General features: G+C 35.4%; 4 protein-coding genes across 9 annotated transcripts; all 4 read left to right on the top strand.

The window, feature by feature from the left end:
• The first annotated feature begins 76 nt into the window (after positions 1 to 76).
• Positions 77 to 3,630, top strand: LOC111378006 (protein DETOXIFICATION 42-like). Its single transcript, XM_023001171.1, has 7 exons — positions 77 to 1,020; positions 1,381 to 1,502; positions 1,940 to 2,140; positions 2,318 to 2,460; positions 2,768 to 2,903; positions 3,147 to 3,243; positions 3,378 to 3,630. The coding sequence occupies exons 1-7, from the start codon at positions 944 to 946 to the stop codon at positions 3,553 to 3,555; spliced, it is 954 nt and encodes a 317-aa protein (XP_022856939.1). The 5' UTR covers positions 77 to 943; the 3' UTR covers positions 3,556 to 3,630.
• Positions 3,631 to 4,282: 652 nt separating this feature from the next.
• LOC111378004 (putative pentatricopeptide repeat-containing protein At5g52630) lies at positions 4,283 to 7,305 on the top strand. Its single transcript, XM_023001163.1, has one exon. The coding sequence runs from the start codon at positions 4,433 to 4,435 to the stop codon at positions 6,269 to 6,271; it is 1,839 nt and encodes a 612-aa protein (XP_022856931.1). The 5' UTR covers positions 4,283 to 4,432; the 3' UTR covers positions 6,272 to 7,305.
• Positions 7,306 to 7,628: 323 nt separating this feature from the next.
• Positions 7,629 to 13,555, top strand: LOC111378005 (protein DETOXIFICATION 42-like). 6 transcript variants are annotated; one of them, XM_023001167.1, is made up of 13 exons: positions 7,629 to 8,336; positions 8,697 to 8,818; positions 9,256 to 9,456; positions 9,634 to 9,776; positions 10,084 to 10,219; positions 10,463 to 10,559; positions 10,694 to 10,776; positions 11,649 to 11,812; positions 12,174 to 12,245; positions 12,510 to 12,626; positions 12,704 to 12,799; positions 12,894 to 13,015; positions 13,127 to 13,329. In XM_023001167.1, the coding sequence occupies exons 1-13, from the start codon at positions 8,260 to 8,262 to the stop codon at positions 13,308 to 13,310; spliced, it is 1,614 nt and encodes a 537-aa protein (XP_022856935.1). In that variant the 5' UTR covers positions 7,629 to 8,259; the 3' UTR covers positions 13,311 to 13,329. The 6 variants fall into 6 exon arrangements, with proteins under 6 accessions (XP_022856935.1, XP_022856938.1, XP_022856934.1 ...); XM_023001166.1 differs by having other exon boundaries at positions 7,632 to 8,336; positions 10,694 to 10,794; positions 13,130 to 13,329; XM_023001165.1 differs by having other exon boundaries at positions 7,632 to 8,336; positions 10,694 to 10,794.
• Positions 13,556 to 13,971: 416 nt separating this feature from the next.
• LOC111378007 lies at positions 13,972 to 14,716 on the top strand. Its single transcript, XM_023001172.1, has 4 exons — positions 13,972 to 14,013; positions 14,091 to 14,186; positions 14,281 to 14,402; positions 14,514 to 14,716. Exons 2-4 carry the CDS (start codon positions 14,184 to 14,186, stop codon positions 14,695 to 14,697), a joined length of 309 nt encoding a protein of 102 aa, XP_022856940.1. The 5' UTR covers positions 13,972 to 14,013; positions 14,091 to 14,183; the 3' UTR covers positions 14,698 to 14,716.
• Positions 14,717 to 18,201: the final 3,485 nt, after the last annotated feature.

Below are 18,201 nucleotides of genomic sequence, written 5' to 3'. Positions count from 1 at the left end.
GTAACATAATAAATTTCATTCATTTCCCTGGGAAAACCCATTTTTCAACAGGACTTTTGAGATTGGAATGTGACCCGGCGTTGTTTGACACCAGTGCATACATACCCCGACCAAAACGAAAGGAAACAGGACTGGCACCCGAATGCAATTCCAATATGGCAACTCCCTCTGTTGTTATCCGGCATTCCAATTATTATTTCCATTGCATATTGTTTTTAGAGTATTTGACATTAGCAGAGGAGCAGTTTTTAATTTTGAGGAAAACGATGCATCGGCCAATTGTCAAGTGATTGAAAAGCCACCGTCCTACGACTGATTTGAGACCAAACAAATGGAATTGTTACTATTTTTTTGCCATAACTAGTTACTACTTATACCATCCGAATTTTGTAAATACTGTTCGCTCTTTCCTGTTGCCCAAATCTAGTTGCTGCAGAAATTCCAATGCAATTTTTTTATGGCTATAATCTCCTATACTTTCTTGGACGATGGAGTATTTGATATCTTTAAGATATCTTTCTTACCTGCTTTTGTTAAGTATTTTACGATTTTATCGATTTTTATTACACTTGTAGTCTCATTCTGGGTTTTGTACAGCTGAGGAAGGTATATATGACTTTTATAGTCAAAATGGTTGGTTACATTGCTGCTTAGTTACGACCTTGTTTATATTAATATTTCTTTGTTTGTAGTATATCTAAGACCGTTTTCTTTACTGCTAAGTATTCTCGGTTCTTGGATTGTAATAATCAAAATATATACATTTTTTATAGATCATTTCTGGGGATCATTCATCTTCATTTTTCTTCAAGATTTTTTTCTCTTTTCTGCAACTTTTTCTTTTTATTATATTTTTTAACACCTTCTGTACATTTACCTAAATCGTATATGAGTTAGATTCAACTGTGAACTTCGAGATTAACTACTAATTGGGGAACTGAATATGATTACTAGGGTGCTCGTTTCATTTTGGAACAATATGGGTGATAATCCTTTATGGGGTTTATTCAGGAATCCAAGGTATTGTTTCTTGGAAAGCTTTTACTTCCTTTCAGAGAAACTTTGCTTTTGTTTATAGAATAATTTATATTAACAAGCAACACATTATGAGTATGTAAACTTAATCTCGATCATTGTTCCGGTTCTGTTGGACAATCCTTGTGTTTTTCTTTCCAAGTTGTGGGCTACAGAACCTTTATATAGCCAATGACTCTCATTGTTGCGATTTATGATTTGACATTCCTCGTGTTTTTGTTCTGTTTCTCATTGTAATTCACAGGTCATTTCTTGTGTTTATGTTTCTGAATTGGTCCAAGAGCAATGGAAAACCAAAAAAAGAATATCTAAATTCAGTGGATGCATGTTTCTAATGCTTTGTAGGGAAGTTTTCAAGAAAGATGAGTTAGGTCTAGAAATGGCACAGATTGCCTTGCCTGCAGCACTGGCTCTAACTGCAGACCCTATTGCTTCTCTAATTGACACTGCTTTTATTGGCCATATAGGTATGTGTCTCCTGATTCTTGTTTTCATATCTAGTGTTTCATGGCTAATGAACATTTAGAATTCAAATATTTCTTCTTAGAACGTATTGATTTGACCCTTCTTCATTGTCTCAAGAGATCTAATTCATGTGGAGAAATTCTATTCTAGATTTTTATCATCTTTCCTGATGAAATTTTTATTTGAAACCTTCGTGTACTTGTATTGCAAAGAAAGACATTATGCTATGATAGGAAGGATTGACTGCTCCTCTGATTAGTTTGGTTATATTATGCTTACGCTTATAAATACCTGGTCACTGATTTTATGAGATTTCATCAATAACACGTAATCTGTCGGAAATAGAATCTATCTGAGATTCGATATTTACTTAACTAAAATGAAAACAACTGTATATTCTCTATTCCTGTCTATTTTTTCATACTCATTTATCCTAAAGGTCCTGTGGAGCTAGCTGCAGTAGGAGTTGCAATTGCCGTCATTAATCAAGTATCAAAAATTGCAATTTTCCCACTTGTTAGTGTCACGACTTCTTTTGTTGCTGAAGAAGATGCTATGCGAAGTTTGAAAGGTGAAACAGAGGAGATAAAATTATTGGAAAAAGGGTTTTCTGCAGATAGTGAGTTGATACCGAAAACTGGTATGCACTAGTTCTATCCTCTTGAATTTCATAAGCAAGTGGTTAATAAATGTTTACTATATAGGTCAGAAGACATTTTTCTCTGTAAGTTATTTTTTACTTTAAATCACGATAATATTCTGCTGAATTTTGAATCGGAGTTGACAAGAAAATCACCATTTACCATTAACTGTGTAGAAACTAGTGATGGCGAGAATAAGAAAAGGCATATATCATCGGCTTCATCAGCAATGGCGATTGGTGCCATACTTGGCCTCATACAATCTATATTCGTTATTTTTGCTGCAAAACCAATTCTTGAATACATGGGGATTAAATCAGTAAGTCTTATTTGGGCTTTTGGATACTTCTCTCCTTCAAATGTCGAATAGCTTTTGTGCAGCCCCAAAGAAAGAGGAAAAAAAAAATCTGTTTCACTACTCTTACGTTGTCAATACCTTTTCTGGTTTGTTGTTTAATACATATGTTTCTAAAATATTATTAGCTCCTAATATTGAAGTCCAATAGTGGAATCCGTGAACTCCAGGAAATTGCTTATATGTTTCTTTTCTAGCATAAATTTTCCATTTTTGTAAGCAATCACTATATCATTAGATGAACAGCTTAAGGATACTTCTACTTTTGTAGAATTCGCCTATGCTGAAACCAGCACTAAGGTATTTAACATTGAGGTCAGTCGGTGCTCCAGCCGTTCTTCTTTCTTTGTCATTGCAAGGGGTCTTTCGGGGTTTTAAGGATACAAAAACTCCTCTGTATGCAACTAGTAAGCAAATATTTCGCTTTTATTCAAGTTAATTTCTCATTAGAAACGTACATATGATCAGCATGTTATCAACTTGACATATCACATCAGTACACATATTAAAAATTTGTCATTCATCTAGAAAATGATCGACTGCAAGCTTGAAAGTCGTCCATATAGAACTACGAAAACTGCTAGTGCAACCCAATCTGAATAGACATTCAAATAGAGGATAATTTGTTGAACTTTTACATTGCAATGTAGTGGTTGGAGATGCGGCGAATATAGTATTGGACCCTATATTCATCTTCCTGTTCGGTATGGGTGTTAGCGGTGCAGCCATTGCCCATGTCATTTCCCAGTAAGTTTTATGACTTCATAAAGCATTTTTCATTTTTCAACTTGAATTATCTATAGAAATTACATTTATGGAGTTATTGTTTGGTCCACTTAAAGAGTTAAGACTTTCTTCTCATTTTCCGTACGGTATTATAGGTATTTAATTGCCTTGATGCTCATGTGGAGATTAAGTGAACAAGTTAGTCTCTTGCCTCCAACAGTAAAAGACCTGCAACTTGGTCGGTTTTTCAAGAATGGTGAGGGATTTGGGATTTTGTATATCTTTGCATTATGTTATTCTATTCATGCTTTTGTAGCATGTTTGATAAGTTGAAATGGTCAGTATTTTCGTCAATTGTATCGTTCAATCCCATCTAGCACTACTTCCCAAACACACCATGATTGTGCACCTTGGAATACGATGCGACAAGATCGTCAACAGCTAGATATATTATTTATATCATTGAAGAGTGCACTAATGATATAATTATGTGCAAGTATTGTCTAACTATCTACCTATAAGCATACATGTAAACCAATTATTAGGACTCTTCGATTTAAAAGTAAAGAGAAATCTGCCTTGAGGCATGGAAACTCGAGCGCCAAACATGCGGTTCATAAAACTTGGGAGCATATAAGAAACTTCTGCAACAATTTGTACACTGGATGATAGGTTAAGAATCATTTTTCCTGTAAAGAATTATTTTTTGAAAAATCATTCCCCACTAGCACTTATACTTGAAGACAAGCTGTGTCTACTTTGAATGAAAATTGTTGAAAATGATGCAAATAAAAATTCGAGAGAAATGTTAAGAAAAACATTGACGTATGTAAATTTGTAATAATTTAGAAACCTCGAAAACTTTGTTTGCTCTTGTGCAACAAACTTTGGGAAATGTCTGTCCAAGATTGTCAAAATCTATTAAAATGGCTGATTCGGTCAAAAAATTTGGAATCGACTTCATTTATATTTAAAAAAATATATATATATAAAATTGTGAGGTGGGATGGGGGATGAACCGGCCGGTTCACAATAAGAATAACCGATTCTCAACCCAAATTTTTGTCCGCCAATTCTTGTCTACGTTCTAATTGAAAACCCAATTTTCGGCCACCACCGCATCCTGGGGCAGAGAACTGATACTCCTACTCCGAAACCGCCCGCCGCCGTCATGCATCCAGAACACACGTCTCTTTAAGATATTCACTAAATGCTTCACCCTTTCCTCAAAGAACCCCTGCAACCACCTCCACCCCCAAGACATCCCATCTTCACCCACTTCCTCCAAAACTCACTCAACCAACAAAGCTTCGAGCACAACTACCGAACCATATGCAACCATTTGCTTGACTTCACTAGGGCAAAATCCCTTTTAAAAGGTCAATCTATTCATGCCCATGTCATTAAATCTGGACTTCAGATCATCCCACTGATATCCCACCATTTGATCAACTTTTACGCGAAATTACAGTTCCCGCACCACTCGGAAAAATTGTTTGATGAGACTCCCTTCAAGTCTGCTACGACTTGGAGTTCTTTAATCTCTTGTTTTTCGCAAAATGAGCTCCCTTTGCGAGCTTTTCAATATCTTTGCTTAATGCTTCGTATTGGTGGATTGTATCCTGATGACCACATTTTCCCCAGTGTGACTAAATCGTGCGCGATGATGAATGATTATCGTGCAGGGCAGTCGGTTCATTGTCTTACGGTGAAAGTTGGGTATGACTTTAATGTGTTTGTTGGGAGTTCTGTAGTGGATATGTATGCAAAATGTGGTAGTTTAGTGGATTCTAGGAAGATGTTTGATGAAATTCCGGAGAAAAATGTGGTGTCTTGGAGTGGGATGATATATGGGTATGCGCAAATGGGTGAAGACGAGGAGGCTTTGAGGCTTTTTAAGGACGCTTTGATTGAGGATTTGGGTGTGAACGATTTTACTTTTTCGAGTGTGATTCGAGTTTGTGGGAATTCGACCTTGCTTGAACTAGGGAAGCAGATGCATGGTTTGTGCTTGAAAATGAGCTATGACTTGTCAGGTTTTGTGGGAAGTTCTTTAATTTCCATGTACTCAAAGTGTGGTGTCATTGAGGGAGCATATCTTGTTTTTGATGAGGTTTCGAATAAGAATTTAGGAATGTGGAATGCAATGTTGATCGCATGTGCTCAACATTCACATACAAAGAACGTGTTTGCGTTGTTTGGGAAAATGGAAAGAGTAGGAACGAAGCCGAATTTCATTACATTTTTGTGTCTGCTCTATGCTTGTAGCCACGCAGGGCTGGTTGAGGAGGGGAAGTATTACTTCAAGTTGATGAAGGATCAAGGTATAGAGCCAGGGGATCAGCATTATGCTTCAATGGTTGACTTGCTTGGCCGAGCTGGAAAATTGCACGAAGCTGTTAAAATTACTAAAGAAATGCCAATGCAACCAACAGAATCTGTGTGGGGAGCTTTACTTACTGGGTGCCGAATTCATGGAAACACTGAGTTGGCAGGTTACGTAGCTGATAGAGTCTTTGAGTTAGGCCCTATTAGCCCTGGCCTACACGTGCTATTATCCAATGCTTATTCAGCTGCTGGTAGATATAAAGAGGCTGCAACGGCAAGGAAAATGCTGAGGGACTGTGGAATGAAAAAGGAAACTGGTTTGAGCTGGGTAGAGGAAGGTAATAGGATTTACACATTTGTTGCAGGGGATAGGGCCAATGCGAAATCTGAAGAGATTTATAGGAAACTGGAGGAACTGGGGGAGGATATGATGCGAGTTGGTTATGTTGCAGACACGAGTTACGTGCTGCAAGAAGTTGGCGCTGATGAGAAGATCCAGAGTATTCGATATCATAGTGAGAGATTAGCCATTGCATTTGCACTTATTACCTTTCCACCGGAACGTCCAATTAGAGTTATGAAGAACTTGCGCATCTGTGGTGATTGCCACACTGCAATAAAGTTTATGTCCAAGTGCACTGGACGGATAATTATAGTCAGAGATAACAATCGATTTCATCGGTTTGAGGACGGGAAGTGCTCCTGTGGTGATTATTGGTGATTGAATTGCAAGTACCTTTAACCTTTGTCCAATTTCCCAACTGAAGCCATTTATGCTATTTAGCCAGTTCCGCAAAGTCTGACTGGTTAGTATAATCTATACATCCATTGAAATTCAGATTGCCAATCTTCAAAGTATGGCTCCGCAGGGGCCGACATGCACACTCCTATCCTATCAAGCCCGAGTTACCGACTTCACTCTGGACTCTAGCAACGTATAGACCTCTCTTCCACTGGTACAAAAATAGTATGGTACATAGGAGCTTTCTCTTCCTCGAAGTGGTGGGTAGCACAAAAAATCTTTTGACACTAGATAAGGCTGTTCAAATGAAAGAAACAATCTCATACAAGGATCAAGGCTTAAAAACATGCCCTGATGCCCATCTTTTAAGAATTTGTCATGTGAGTCTCATATGTCACCATCTTGACCAGCTCCTGTCGTTGATGGTGAAAAATGATAGAGTCTCCAAGGGTACAAACTCAATTGTACAGAATGGAAATGAAGCTTTTATTACCAGTATTTAAGCAGTGGAAGCCCTTCCAGTTGCATTTGCCAAAGACATAACTAAAGGACCTGCCCAGCTGCCAGTGTCGCATGCCGGTCAATTGAGCAATCTGATAAGACAGATAGAACACCCCATGTTTAACCAATTCTGAAATTTCCGCCTCGGACAAGGATTTGAACTTCTTATCATGGCTGTTTCCTATAATGCCAACAATTGTATGGTTATTGAACTTCAAATGGAAAACTATTCTCTCAACTAAATTTTGCTATTTGTTTAAAATTCGCTTCTGAAGAACATGAAATGATTATCGTATATTTCAAATGTATTGGTCTCACAACCATGCTACATGGCCGGAGTTAGTGACAAATTTCATTTCCATACAACACTTGACAAATTCTCATTGGAAATTGGGGAAAAAACAACATAAAAATACTCAATCATTGGTTGCACATCAGTCTGTTTTTTCCCTTTTTATTTTCCCTGTTTGTTCAGCCTTATTCATTGGTCTCATGCTTTCAAACAGAAGCACATTCGCCGTGTAACATAATAAATTTCATTCATTTCCCTGGGAAAACCCATTTTTCAACAGGACTTTTGAGATTGGAATGTGACCCGGCGTTGTTTGACACCAGTGCATACATACCCCGACCAAAACGAAAGGAAACAGGACTGGCACCCGAATGCAATTCCAATATGGCAACTCCCTCTGTTGTTATCCGGCATTCCAATTATTATTTCCATTGCATATTGTTTTTTTAGAGTATTTGACATTAGCAGAGGAGCAGTTTTTAATTTTGAGGAAAACGATGCATCGGCCAATTGTCAAGTGATTGAAAAGCCACCGTCCTACGACTGATTTGAGACCAAACAAATGGAATTGTTACTATTTTTTTGCCATAACTAGTTACTACTTATACCATCCGAATTTTGTAAATACTGTTCGCTCTTTCCTGTTGCCCAAATCTAGTTGCTGCAGAAATTCCAATGCAATTTTTTTATGGCTATAATCTCCTATACTTTCTTGGACGATGGAGTATTTGATATCTTTAAGATATCTTTCTTACCTGCTTTTGTTAAGTATTTTACGATTTTATCGATTTTTATTACACTTGTAGTCTCATTCTGGGTTTTGTACAGCTGAGGAAGGTATATATGACTTTTATAGTCAAAATGGTTGGTTACATTGCTGCTTAGTTACGACCTTGTTTATATTAATATTTCTTTGTTTGTAGTATATCTAAGACCGTTTTCTTTACTGCTAAGTATTCTCGGTTCTTGGATTGTAATAATCAAAATATATACATTTTTTATAGATCATTTCTGGGGATCATTCATCTTCATTTTTCTTCAAGATTTTTTTCTCTTTTCTGCAACTTTTTCTTTTTATTATATTTTTTAACACCTTCTGTACATTTACCTAAATCGTATATGAGTTAGATTCAACTGTGAACTTCGAGATTAACTACTAATTGGGGAACTGAATATGATTACTAGGGTGCTCGTTTCATTTTGGAACAATATGGGTGATAATCCTTTATGGGGTTTATTCAGGAATCCAAGGTATTGTTTCTTGGAAAGCTTTTACTTCCTTTCAGAGAAACTTTGCTTTTGTTTATAGAATAATTTATATTAACAAGCAACACATTATGAGTATGTAAACTTAATCTCGATCATTGCTCCGGTTCTGTTGGACAATCCTTGTGTTTTTCTTTCCAAGTTGTGGGCTACAGAACCTTTATATAGCCAATGACTCTCATTGTTGCGATTTATGATTTGACATTCCTCGTGTTTTTGTTCTGTTTCTCATTGTAATTCACAGGTCATTTCTTGTGTTTATGTTTCTGAATTGGTCCAAGAGCAATGGAAAACCAAAAAAAGAATATCTAAATTCAGTGGATGCATGTTTCTAATGCTTTGTAGGGAAGTTTTCAAGAAAGATGAGTTAGGTCTAGAAATGGCACAGATTGCCTTGCCTGCAGCACTGGCTCTAACTGCAGACCCTATTGCTTCTCTAATTGACACTGCTTTTATTGGCCATATAGGTATGTGTCTCCTGATTCTTGTTTTCATATCTAGTGTTTCATGGCTAATGAACATTTAGAATTCAAATATTTCTTCTTAGAACGTATTGATTTGACCCTTCTTCATTGTCTCAAGAGATCTAATTCATGTGGAGAAATTCTATTCTAGATTTTTATCATCTTTCCTGATGAAGTTTTTATTTGAAACCTTCGTGTACTTGTATTGCAAAGAAAGACATTATGCTATGATAGGAAGGATTGACTGCTCCTCTGATTAGTTTGGTTATATTATGCTTACGCTTATAAATACCTGGTCACTGATTTTATGAGATTTCATCAATAAAACGTAATCTGTCGGAAATAGAATCTATCTGAGATTCGATATTTACTTAACTAAAATGAAAACAACTGTATATTCTCTATTCCTGTCTATTTTTTCATACTCATTTATCCTAAAGGTCCTGTCGAGCTAGCTGCAGTAGGAGTTGCAATTGCCGTCATTAATCAAGTATCAAAAATTGCAATTTTCCCACTTGTTAGTGTCACGACTTCTTTTGTTGCTGAAGAAGATGCTATGCGAAGTTTGAAAGGTGAAACAGAGGAGATAAAATTATTGGAAAAAGGGTTTTCTGCAGATAGTGAGTTGATACCGAAAACTGGTATGCACTAGTTCTATCCTCTTGAATTTCATAAGCAAGTGGTTAATAAATGTTTACTATATAGGTCAGAAGACATTTTTCTCTGTAAGTTATTTTTTACTTTAAATCACGATAATATTCTGCTGAATTTTGAATCGGAGTTGACAAGAAAATCACCATTTACCATTAACTGTGTAGAAACTAGTGATGGCGAGAATAAGAAAAGGCATATATCATCGGCTTCATCAGCAATGGCGATTGGTGCCATACTTGGCCTCATACAATCTATATTCGTTATTTTTGCTGCAAAACCAATTCTTGAATACATGGGGATTAAATCAGTAAGTCTTATTTGGGCTTTTGGATACTTCTCTCCTTCAAATGTCGAATAGCTTTTGTGCAGCCCCAAAGAAAGAGGAAAAAAAAAATCTGTTTCACTACTCTTACGTTGTCAATACCTTTTCTGGTTTGTTGTTTAATACATATGTTTCTAAAATATTATTAGCTCCTAATATTGAAGTCCAATAGTGGAATCCGTGAACTCCAGGAAATTGCTTATATGTTTCTTTTCTAGCATAAATTTTCCATTTTTGTAAGCAATCACTATATCATTAGATGAACAGCTTAAGGATACTTCTACTTTTGTAGAATTCGCCTATGCTGAAACCAGCACTAAGGTATTTAACATTGAGGTCAGTCGGTGCTCCAGCCGTTCTTCTTTCTTTGTCATTGCAAGGGGTCTTTCGGGGTTTTAAGGATACAAAAACTCCTCTGTATGCAACTAGTAAGCAAATATTTCGCTTTTATTCAAGTTAATTTCTCATTAGAAACGTACATATGATCAGCATGTTATCAACTTGACATATCACATCAGTACACATATTAAAAATTTGTCATTCATCTAGAAAATGATCGACTGCAAGCTTGAAAGTCGTCCATATAGAACTACGAAAACTGCTAGTGCAACCCAATCTGAATAGACATTCAAATAGAGGATAATTTGTTGAACTTTTACATTGCAATGTAGTGGTTGGAGATGCGGCGAATATAGTATTGGACCCTATATTCATCTTCCTGTTCGGTATGGGTGTTAGCGGTGCAGCCATTGCCCATGTCATTTCCCAGTAAGTTTTATGACTTCATAAAGCATTTTTCATTTTTCAACTTGAATTATCTATAGAAATTACATTTATGGAGTTATTGTTTGGTCCACTTAAAGAGTTAAGACTTTCTTCTCATTTTCCGTACGGTATTATAGGTATTTAATTGCCTTGATGCTCATGTGGAGATTAAGTGAACAAGTTAGTCTCTTGCCTCCAACAGTAAAAGACCTGCAACTTGGTCGGTTTTTCAAGAATGGTGAGGGATTTGGGATTTTGTATATCTTTGCATTATGTTATTCTATTCATGCTTTTGTAGCATGTTTGATAAGTTGAAATGGTCAGTATTTTCGTCAATTGTATCGTTCAATCCCATCTAGCACTACTTCCCAAACACACCATGATTGTGCACCTTGGAATAACCTTTACCATTTAATCATCTTCCCTTCATTCAAAAGGAAAAAAAAAAAGCTTCACGATTTGCAGGGAATGGGGGATCTTGATATCTAGTGTTTTGTAACTTGTAAAGAGATGGAGAAGTGACTGTTGAAAAGCCAAACTTATAGACAGAATCAGTGGACTAGACACTATTGTATTCTTTGAGTTGAAGAAATAATGTGGACAAATAGACAAGCCATCGCAACATATAATAATACAGAAATGTACATTTTCATAAGCACATTATAGCCGTGGAAATTAATAAATTTCCTAATTTTATAATATGTGTAATTTTAAGCATGAATAAAGCTGAAATAGGAATTTCGTCTTACTATATTTCTTTTTGCTGAACATTTTTTCTTGATTAATAGTCTTGCCGAACGCTTTTACTCAAATTGCACTCTTTTTAAAATTGCAAATTTCACTGATTCATATTACTAATGTATGTAATAATTTTGTACATAAAATGTATGATATTTGAGTAACCATACGTTTGCTTCCGTAAATACTAATGTTTGATATTTGTTCTCAATAAACCATGGTGAAAAAATGTCAATTTCCATTCCCTTGTCAGTCCACCCATCTCAACTCCTCACATAATCCTTCGTCTGCATATTCATCCATGAAATCAAGTGTATAAAGCATAACTTCTTTTATATGAATACTTGGGGGCAGGATTGCTTTTATTATTCAGGGTAATTGCAGCAACGTCCTGCATAACACTGGCAGCTTCATTGGCTGCAAAACTGGGATCAACATCCATGGCTGCCTTTCAGGTGTGCTTGCAAGTTTGGTTAGCAACCTCATTGCTTGCTGATGGATTAGCCGTAGCTGGACAAGTAAGAATTATTTTGTTTTCATTATTTCATTGTCATCTTTGTTGGTCTGTGGGGAGCCTAATTGCACTTCACACTTTTCCCCTTGATTATGGATCAAACTTCTCAGTAAGGTTGACCGGAGTTGCGCTGGGGGGGTAGACCCTCCCCTCTTTGGTAGTCATCTGCACGTCTTAGGTCATCTTAATATTACTAGAGTTTTAGAGGGAGCCATTTTTGTCCACACAAGACAAAGACGTGTGTGAAAAAACCTTGTAATCACCTTCTCTATCATTGTGAAAAATTTGGAACGGCAAGTGAACATACCTCTTGTATTGAGGGTGAACCACTATAAATCTCTGTATGGCTTTAAATTGTTATACAGGCGATTCTAGCCAATGCATTTGCAAGAAAAGATTATGAGAGAGCCACCGCCACTGCTGTTCGTGTGTTACAGGTAGCATAGTTTTCGCCATTTAATCATCTTCCCTTCATTCAAAAGGAAAAAAAAAAAGCTTCACGATTTGCAGGGAATGGGGGATCTTGATATCTAGTGTTTTGTAACTTGTAAAGAGATGGAGAAGTGACTGTTGAAAAGTTCGTGTGTTACAGGTAGCATAGTTTTCGAGTTATCAATTCTAATTTTTAATTCTTTTCTTGTGTCTTTTATTTTAAATCTGTCCTTCTACTATCCAGTACTAATGATGTCTTTAATCTGTAGTGGAGTTTGGTTCTGGGGCTTGTTCTCTCTCTTGTTGTGGCTGTTATACTAAAATTTTCATCTGAATTCTTTACAAAGGATATAACCGTTCTTCGCCTTTTACATTTAGGCATCCCGGTAACTTAATCTCTCAACAAAATGAAAACGATTCTGTTTTCTTTGCTCACATTTTTGCTGACATTTTTACCGTGTAGTTTGTGGCAGTGACCCAACCAATAAATTCCTTGGCATTTGTTTTTGATGGAATAAACTTTGGAGCATCAGATTTTGCTTATTCTGCATATTCCATGGTAAGTACACAATTTCCATTATATCCCCACATCGATCAAGAACATTGAAATGACTTCACTTTGAGCTTACCTCTCCTGATTTTTGTTGACGCAGGTTTTAATTGCTGCATCGAGTATCTTTTTCTTGTTTTTTCTATCCTCTAGCCATGGTTTTGTGGGTATATGGATTGCCTTGTCGATCTTTATGAGTTTGCGGGCACTAGCTGGATTTTTGAGGTATGTTATCGGCTGATCTCTCTACATATTCTATTTTACGTATGGTTACTCTTTTGATGCAACCTTTAAAAAAAAAAACTTGTCATGAACTTGACCCTCCCTTGCTGTCAGTAGCGGATCTAGGAATTCAGGTGAGCATGAACAAATCCAAGTGAGCACGGACGAGCGGCCATCGAGCAGCCGCCCAAATGCAGGAATAAAAATATTCAAATTGGGCAAGTTCATGACAAAATGCTCAATAACCTTATTCATGCTACTGAATAGAAGTTCAACAACATCACTGTCGAAAATCTAATTGCTTAACATTTGCATATTTGAAAGTGCAGGATTGGGACAAGAACTGGACCATGGGGCTTTCTCCGGAGTTAATTACTACTCTAAACTTCATTTTTCCATTTTGCTCCCTATTCCTTTGTTAATATCAAACACACTCATCTTACTGTTGTACACATGAATGGATTTAATGATTGCTAATAGCGTCTTCATCCTTTACACTACATGCAATCGTATGATTTGGTAATTAAAATAATAATTAATTTGTTCGTCTATCAGCAATTATTTGAGTTTAAGAAATCTTTTTCAAGTATGTTTTGTTTGGTTAGAACAATACAATTCGAATGCGACTGACAGGTGCGGTTCGGCCATAATCGTTGATAGGTGTGGTTGAGCAAAATGCGACTCTAAGTCTGTTGGATTTATTAAGTGCTTGTTTCACGTAGATTTTAAGCCAATTAAAATCAATTTTTTGACCATTATTTCACCATTCCAATCGTCATTTTTGATTGGAGCATCAGATTTTGCTTATTCTGCATATTCCATGGTAAGTACACAATTTCCATTATATCCCCACATCGATCAAGAACATTGAAATGACTTCACTTTGAGCTTACCTCTCCTGATTTTTGTTGACGCAGGTTTTAATTGCTGCATCGAGTATCTTTTTCTTGTTTTTTACAAAGGATATAACCGTTCTTCGCCTTTTACATTTAGGCATCCCGGTAACTTAATCTCTCAACAAAATGAAAACGATTCTGTTTTCTTTGCTCACATTTTTGCTGACATTTTTACCGTGTAGTTTGTGGCAGTGACCCAACCAATAAATTCCTTGGCATTTGTTTTTGATGGAATAAACTTTGGAGCATCAGATTTTGCTTATTCTGCATATTCCATGGTAAGTACACAATTTCCATTATATCCCCACATCGATCAAGAACATTGAAATGACTTCACTTTGAGCTTACCTCTCCTGATTTTTGTTGACGCAGGTTTTAATTGCTGCATCGAGTATCTTTTTCTTGTTTTTTCTATCCTCTAGCCATGGTTTTGTGGGTATATGGATTGCCTTGTCGATCTTTATGAGTTTGCGGGCACTAGCTGGATTTTTGAGGTATGTTATCGGCTGATCTCTCTACATATTCTATTTTACGTATGGTTACTCTTTTGATGCAACCTTTAAAAAAAAAAACTTGTCATGAACTTGACCCTCCCTTGCTGTCAGTAGCGGATCTAGGAATTCAGGTGAGCATGAACAAATCCAAGTGAGCACGGACGAGCGGCCATCGAGCAGCCGCCCAAATGCAGGAATAAAAATATTCAAATTGGGCAAGTTCATGACAAAATGCTCAATAACCTTATTCATGCTACTGAATAGAAGTTCAACAACATCACTGTCGAAAATCTAATTGCTTAACATTTGCATATTTGAAAGTGCAGGATTGGGACAAGAACTGGACCATGGGGCTTTCTCCGGAGTTAATTACTACTCTAAACTTCATTTTTCCATTTTGCTCCCTATTCCTTTGTTAATATCAAACACACTCATCTTACTGTTGTACACATGAATGGATTTAATGATTGCTAATAGCGTCTTCATCCTTTACACTACATGCAATCGTATGATTTGGTAATTAAAATAATAATTAATTTGTTCGTCTATCAGCAATTATTTGAGTTTAAGAAATCTTTTTCAAGTATGTTTTGTTTGGTTAGAACAATACAATTCGAATGCGACTGACAGGTGCGGTTCGGCCATAATCGTTGATAGGTGTGGTCGACTCTAAGTCTGTTGGATTTATTAAGTGCTTGTTTGACGTAGATTTTAAGCCAATAAAAATCAATTTTTTGACCATTATTTCACCATTCCAATCGTCATTTTTGAATTATTCTCTCACATGTAGGACATATTTTATCTCTAACGGTCAAAAAATCAATTCTTAAAATCCCTACTAAACACGTAATAAGTTAAATAGAAGACTTCAAACAAATTGAACAATGAGGATTGTCACATGTGGGGTGATTAAAGATGCTCCTATGTTTGTCTTATATTTAAAAACTGTTTATAAATGCTATTATAAGTGTACAGTACGTTATACAATTAATAATCGTGATAAGAAAGTTATAATATTTGATATATTTAAATTCGTGATTATCACAAAAGATTCTTGGTTGCTAACTAACTACGTTTTATAACAAAAACTTGTGAAATTAATAACAATTGGCTTAAAAGTCAAATGAATGAACGTATCGGATTCTTGATTCTACTGATCAATTCTTAGTTCTAATTCTCGATCAATGATAATTGTCTCAATACATGCAGTTGTAACAATTGATAATTCCGCTTTTATTTATTATTCTTTTCAAAGATATAATAAACATATGGTTACCACAAGACAATCTTATTCCTCGCCCGAATTCATATGGCAAACATGCATTGACATTTAGAATTATCATACATGATTGCGCACGCCATAAACACTATTCTTAATGTTTATTACACATGTGTTCCAATAACAGTGTTCTACTTATCGTGAACTTTTCAATAATACAAATAAGCAACTTATTGCCCTAATGGTATGCAAATATTAAAACAATGAGATTATGTATATTAATGGAATCACATTGCAAGAATTAAAATAAAAACACAAAGTTTCAAATTAAAAACTAAGAATCAACGAGTTTTGTCATCCATTCAATATAATGTATTTTAGCCTAGCATATTAATGTAAGAATTACAAAGAAAATAAAAGAAAGTCATCACCCGAATCATTAAACAATGAAGAAAATCTGAAAATCTTCAATTTACGCCTTCAAATCCGAATCCAAACGTTGAGTTCTTCGTTTTTCGATGCAAATTCTCTCTATTTCTCTCAAAAGTCGGCTTACAATCGTCCTCCCTTAGGTTTAGACGCGTTCTCCTATTTATATGATGCCAAGAAAGTTGCTTACTAAAATAAAATAAGCCTTTGTTTGTCACCCATTCTACGATGTTTATTTTTTTTTGCAGTGCTCATTTTCAATCACACATTCTTCATTTAAATAATATTATACGTAAATAAAAAAACTTTTTCTTCTTTTTTAACTACATATTTTAATATCAACTACTATTCCATAATACACTTTTTGAAATTAAAGGGGCACAAGCGGCCCTTAGGAAACGTAGAATTTTTTGTTGTTTACCATTGAGATGAGCGCTAGTGTAATCTAAGGCGCACGACTGGGAGCCTTGGGGTGCCTCAGTCTCTCATTTTTGGTTTGGGGGCCCGCGCCTCTCTCTGCAGGCTAGGGCGCAAGCCTTGCCTAATTGTTGACAGTCAAACAGTCTTCAATATTCTTATCATAACTTTCTCTTCCGATATTCAATTAAGGTGATTCAAAATGCATCGAAAAGCTTACTTAGAGGGTTACGATTCTTCCATATATATCATTTTCCAATTCGAACATTTGTTATGCCAAAATTAGATCTCAATATGAGGTTAAAAATCTGAAACATAACTTTTTTCGGTTGAAAGTTGATGTATGATAATAGTTTGACCATAATTCATCGTTTTGACTTCTTTTCTCATCCAATTGACCTCGAATACTCTCAAATCTTCATCGTGAGGTCCAAAATAACTTTTGAGTATTTACATTTTAGTCCTCAAACTTTGGGTTTGCTTCATTTTAACCTTTTTCCGTTCTTTCTTCTAATTCTTCTTTATAACATGAATTTTTTCTAATAAAAGTAATAAATAATAAATTAAGTACTAATCCATCCAAAGAATAATAAAATATCATCATTGGGAATTCCAAATAAGTGTAGAAACTACACTTATCAAATACTCAATTCACTTTTTATCTATACAAATCAAGGAATCCATGAGTACTATTTACATATTCATCACTCATTTCTATCTATTTATAATTTAAACCATTATATTTTCAACGGTCAAGGGGTTCCATCTACGTTGTAGTGATCATCTTGTCTGACTAAAATTAAAAAATAAGCACATGAATTTCAAGATTAATCTATTCAAACGAGTCACCATCTTTTAGGGAAATATTGGGAGATAAATCTCTCTTCAAGTAATTATCAAAATATAGATCAATATATGAGGCTTGGATTACTCCTCTTAGTCTCTATTCGATGGCCATTATTTGAAAAAAATAATGGTTTGAATAGTAATTTTTAAGAGAATATGTGTGGTTAAAAAGTACAAAAATATTTTTGGTTTGCGTATAGAATATTTTATTGTTTGAATGTGTGATTAAAAATCAGTATGTAATAAAAAGAATTTTTAAATAATGATTGCCAATCAGGGCTCAATAAAGTTGACCTTTTAAGATGAAATTTCAATCTTAAATATATATATATATAAGCCCAACTGAATTGAAAAATTGAAGTTTCAAAGTCTTAAAAGATGGAGATCAACTCATTCCGAGCACTATAGTAAAGCATAGTAAAGAGTCGCAATTCGAGCATAACCAAAAATTTCAAAAATAACCAAAAATTTCCACTACATCTCATCTCCATAAAGTTCATAGAGAAGAAACAGAAAGTTAAGGAAAAGTATACCATTTTTTGTCCTCATCATCTATGAGCACGTATCCAACTTTCCAATCTGTGATTCGCTAATTATCACGTATACCACAGGAGTATGAATGGCATTCAAAAATGGAATAGAAATACACTTTGAAATAAAGAAATAAAAGACAAGAAAAAGATGATTAATACTGATAACAATTGTCTCCATGTTACATCAGTTTTCAGACAGTTCTTGTTGTCTACCTAATCCCAATACTAACATTATTCCATTTAACATTAGAAAAGTACTCAAAAGTAACGCCATAGTAACTATTTTTGTCGCATTGGAAACTCATGCTACCAGAGTTAGGAAACATTTCAGAATAAAGACCTAAAAAGCCAAAAG

The sequence above is a fragment of the Olea europaea genome, unplaced genomic scaffold, assembly GCF_002742605.1.
Source record: "Olea europaea var. sylvestris unplaced genomic scaffold, O_europaea_v1 scaffold1756, whole genome shotgun sequence".
NCBI lineage: Eukaryota > Viridiplantae > Streptophyta > Magnoliopsida > Lamiales > Oleaceae > Olea > Olea europaea.
The sequence above is the reverse complement of the archived record's forward strand: the minus strand, read 5'-3'. Positions and strand labels throughout refer to the sequence as shown.

What these genes read in the sequence shown, in the direction of transcription:
- LOC111378004 (XM_023001163.1), top strand. Translation starts at nt 4,433, where the DNA reads ATGCTTCACCCTTTCCTCAAAGAACCCCTGCAACCACCTCCACCCCCA.
- LOC111378006 (XM_023001171.1), top strand. Translation starts at nt 944, where the DNA reads ATGATTACTAGGGTGCTCGTTTCATTTTGGAACAATATGGGTGATAAT. An exon ending in TGCTTTTATTGGCCATATAG is followed by an intron (nt 1,503 to 1,939) that starts GTATGTGTCTCC and finishes TTTATCCTAAAG; the next exon opens with GTCCTGTGGAGCTAGCTGCA. An exon ending in AATACATGGGGATTAAATCA is followed by an intron (nt 2,461 to 2,767) that starts GTAAGTCTTATT and finishes CTACTTTTGTAG; the next exon opens with AATTCGCCTATGCTGAAACC.
- LOC111378005 (XM_023001165.1), top strand. Translation starts at nt 8,260, where the DNA reads ATGATTACTAGGGTGCTCGTTTCATTTTGGAACAATATGGGTGATAAT. An exon ending in GATTAGCCGTAGCTGGACAA is followed by an intron (nt 11,813 to 12,173) that starts GTAAGAATTATT and finishes ATTGTTATACAG; the next exon opens with GCGATTCTAGCCAATGCATT. An exon ending in GCACTAGCTGGATTTTTGAG is followed by an intron (nt 13,016 to 13,126) that starts GTATGTTATCGG and finishes CCTTGCTGTCAG; the next exon opens with TAGCGGATCTAGGAATTCAG.
- LOC111378007 (XM_023001172.1), top strand. An exon ending in GCACTAGCTGGATTTTTGAG is followed by an intron (nt 14,403 to 14,513) that starts GTATGTTATCGG and finishes CCTTGCTGTCAG; the next exon opens with TAGCGGATCTAGGAATTCAG.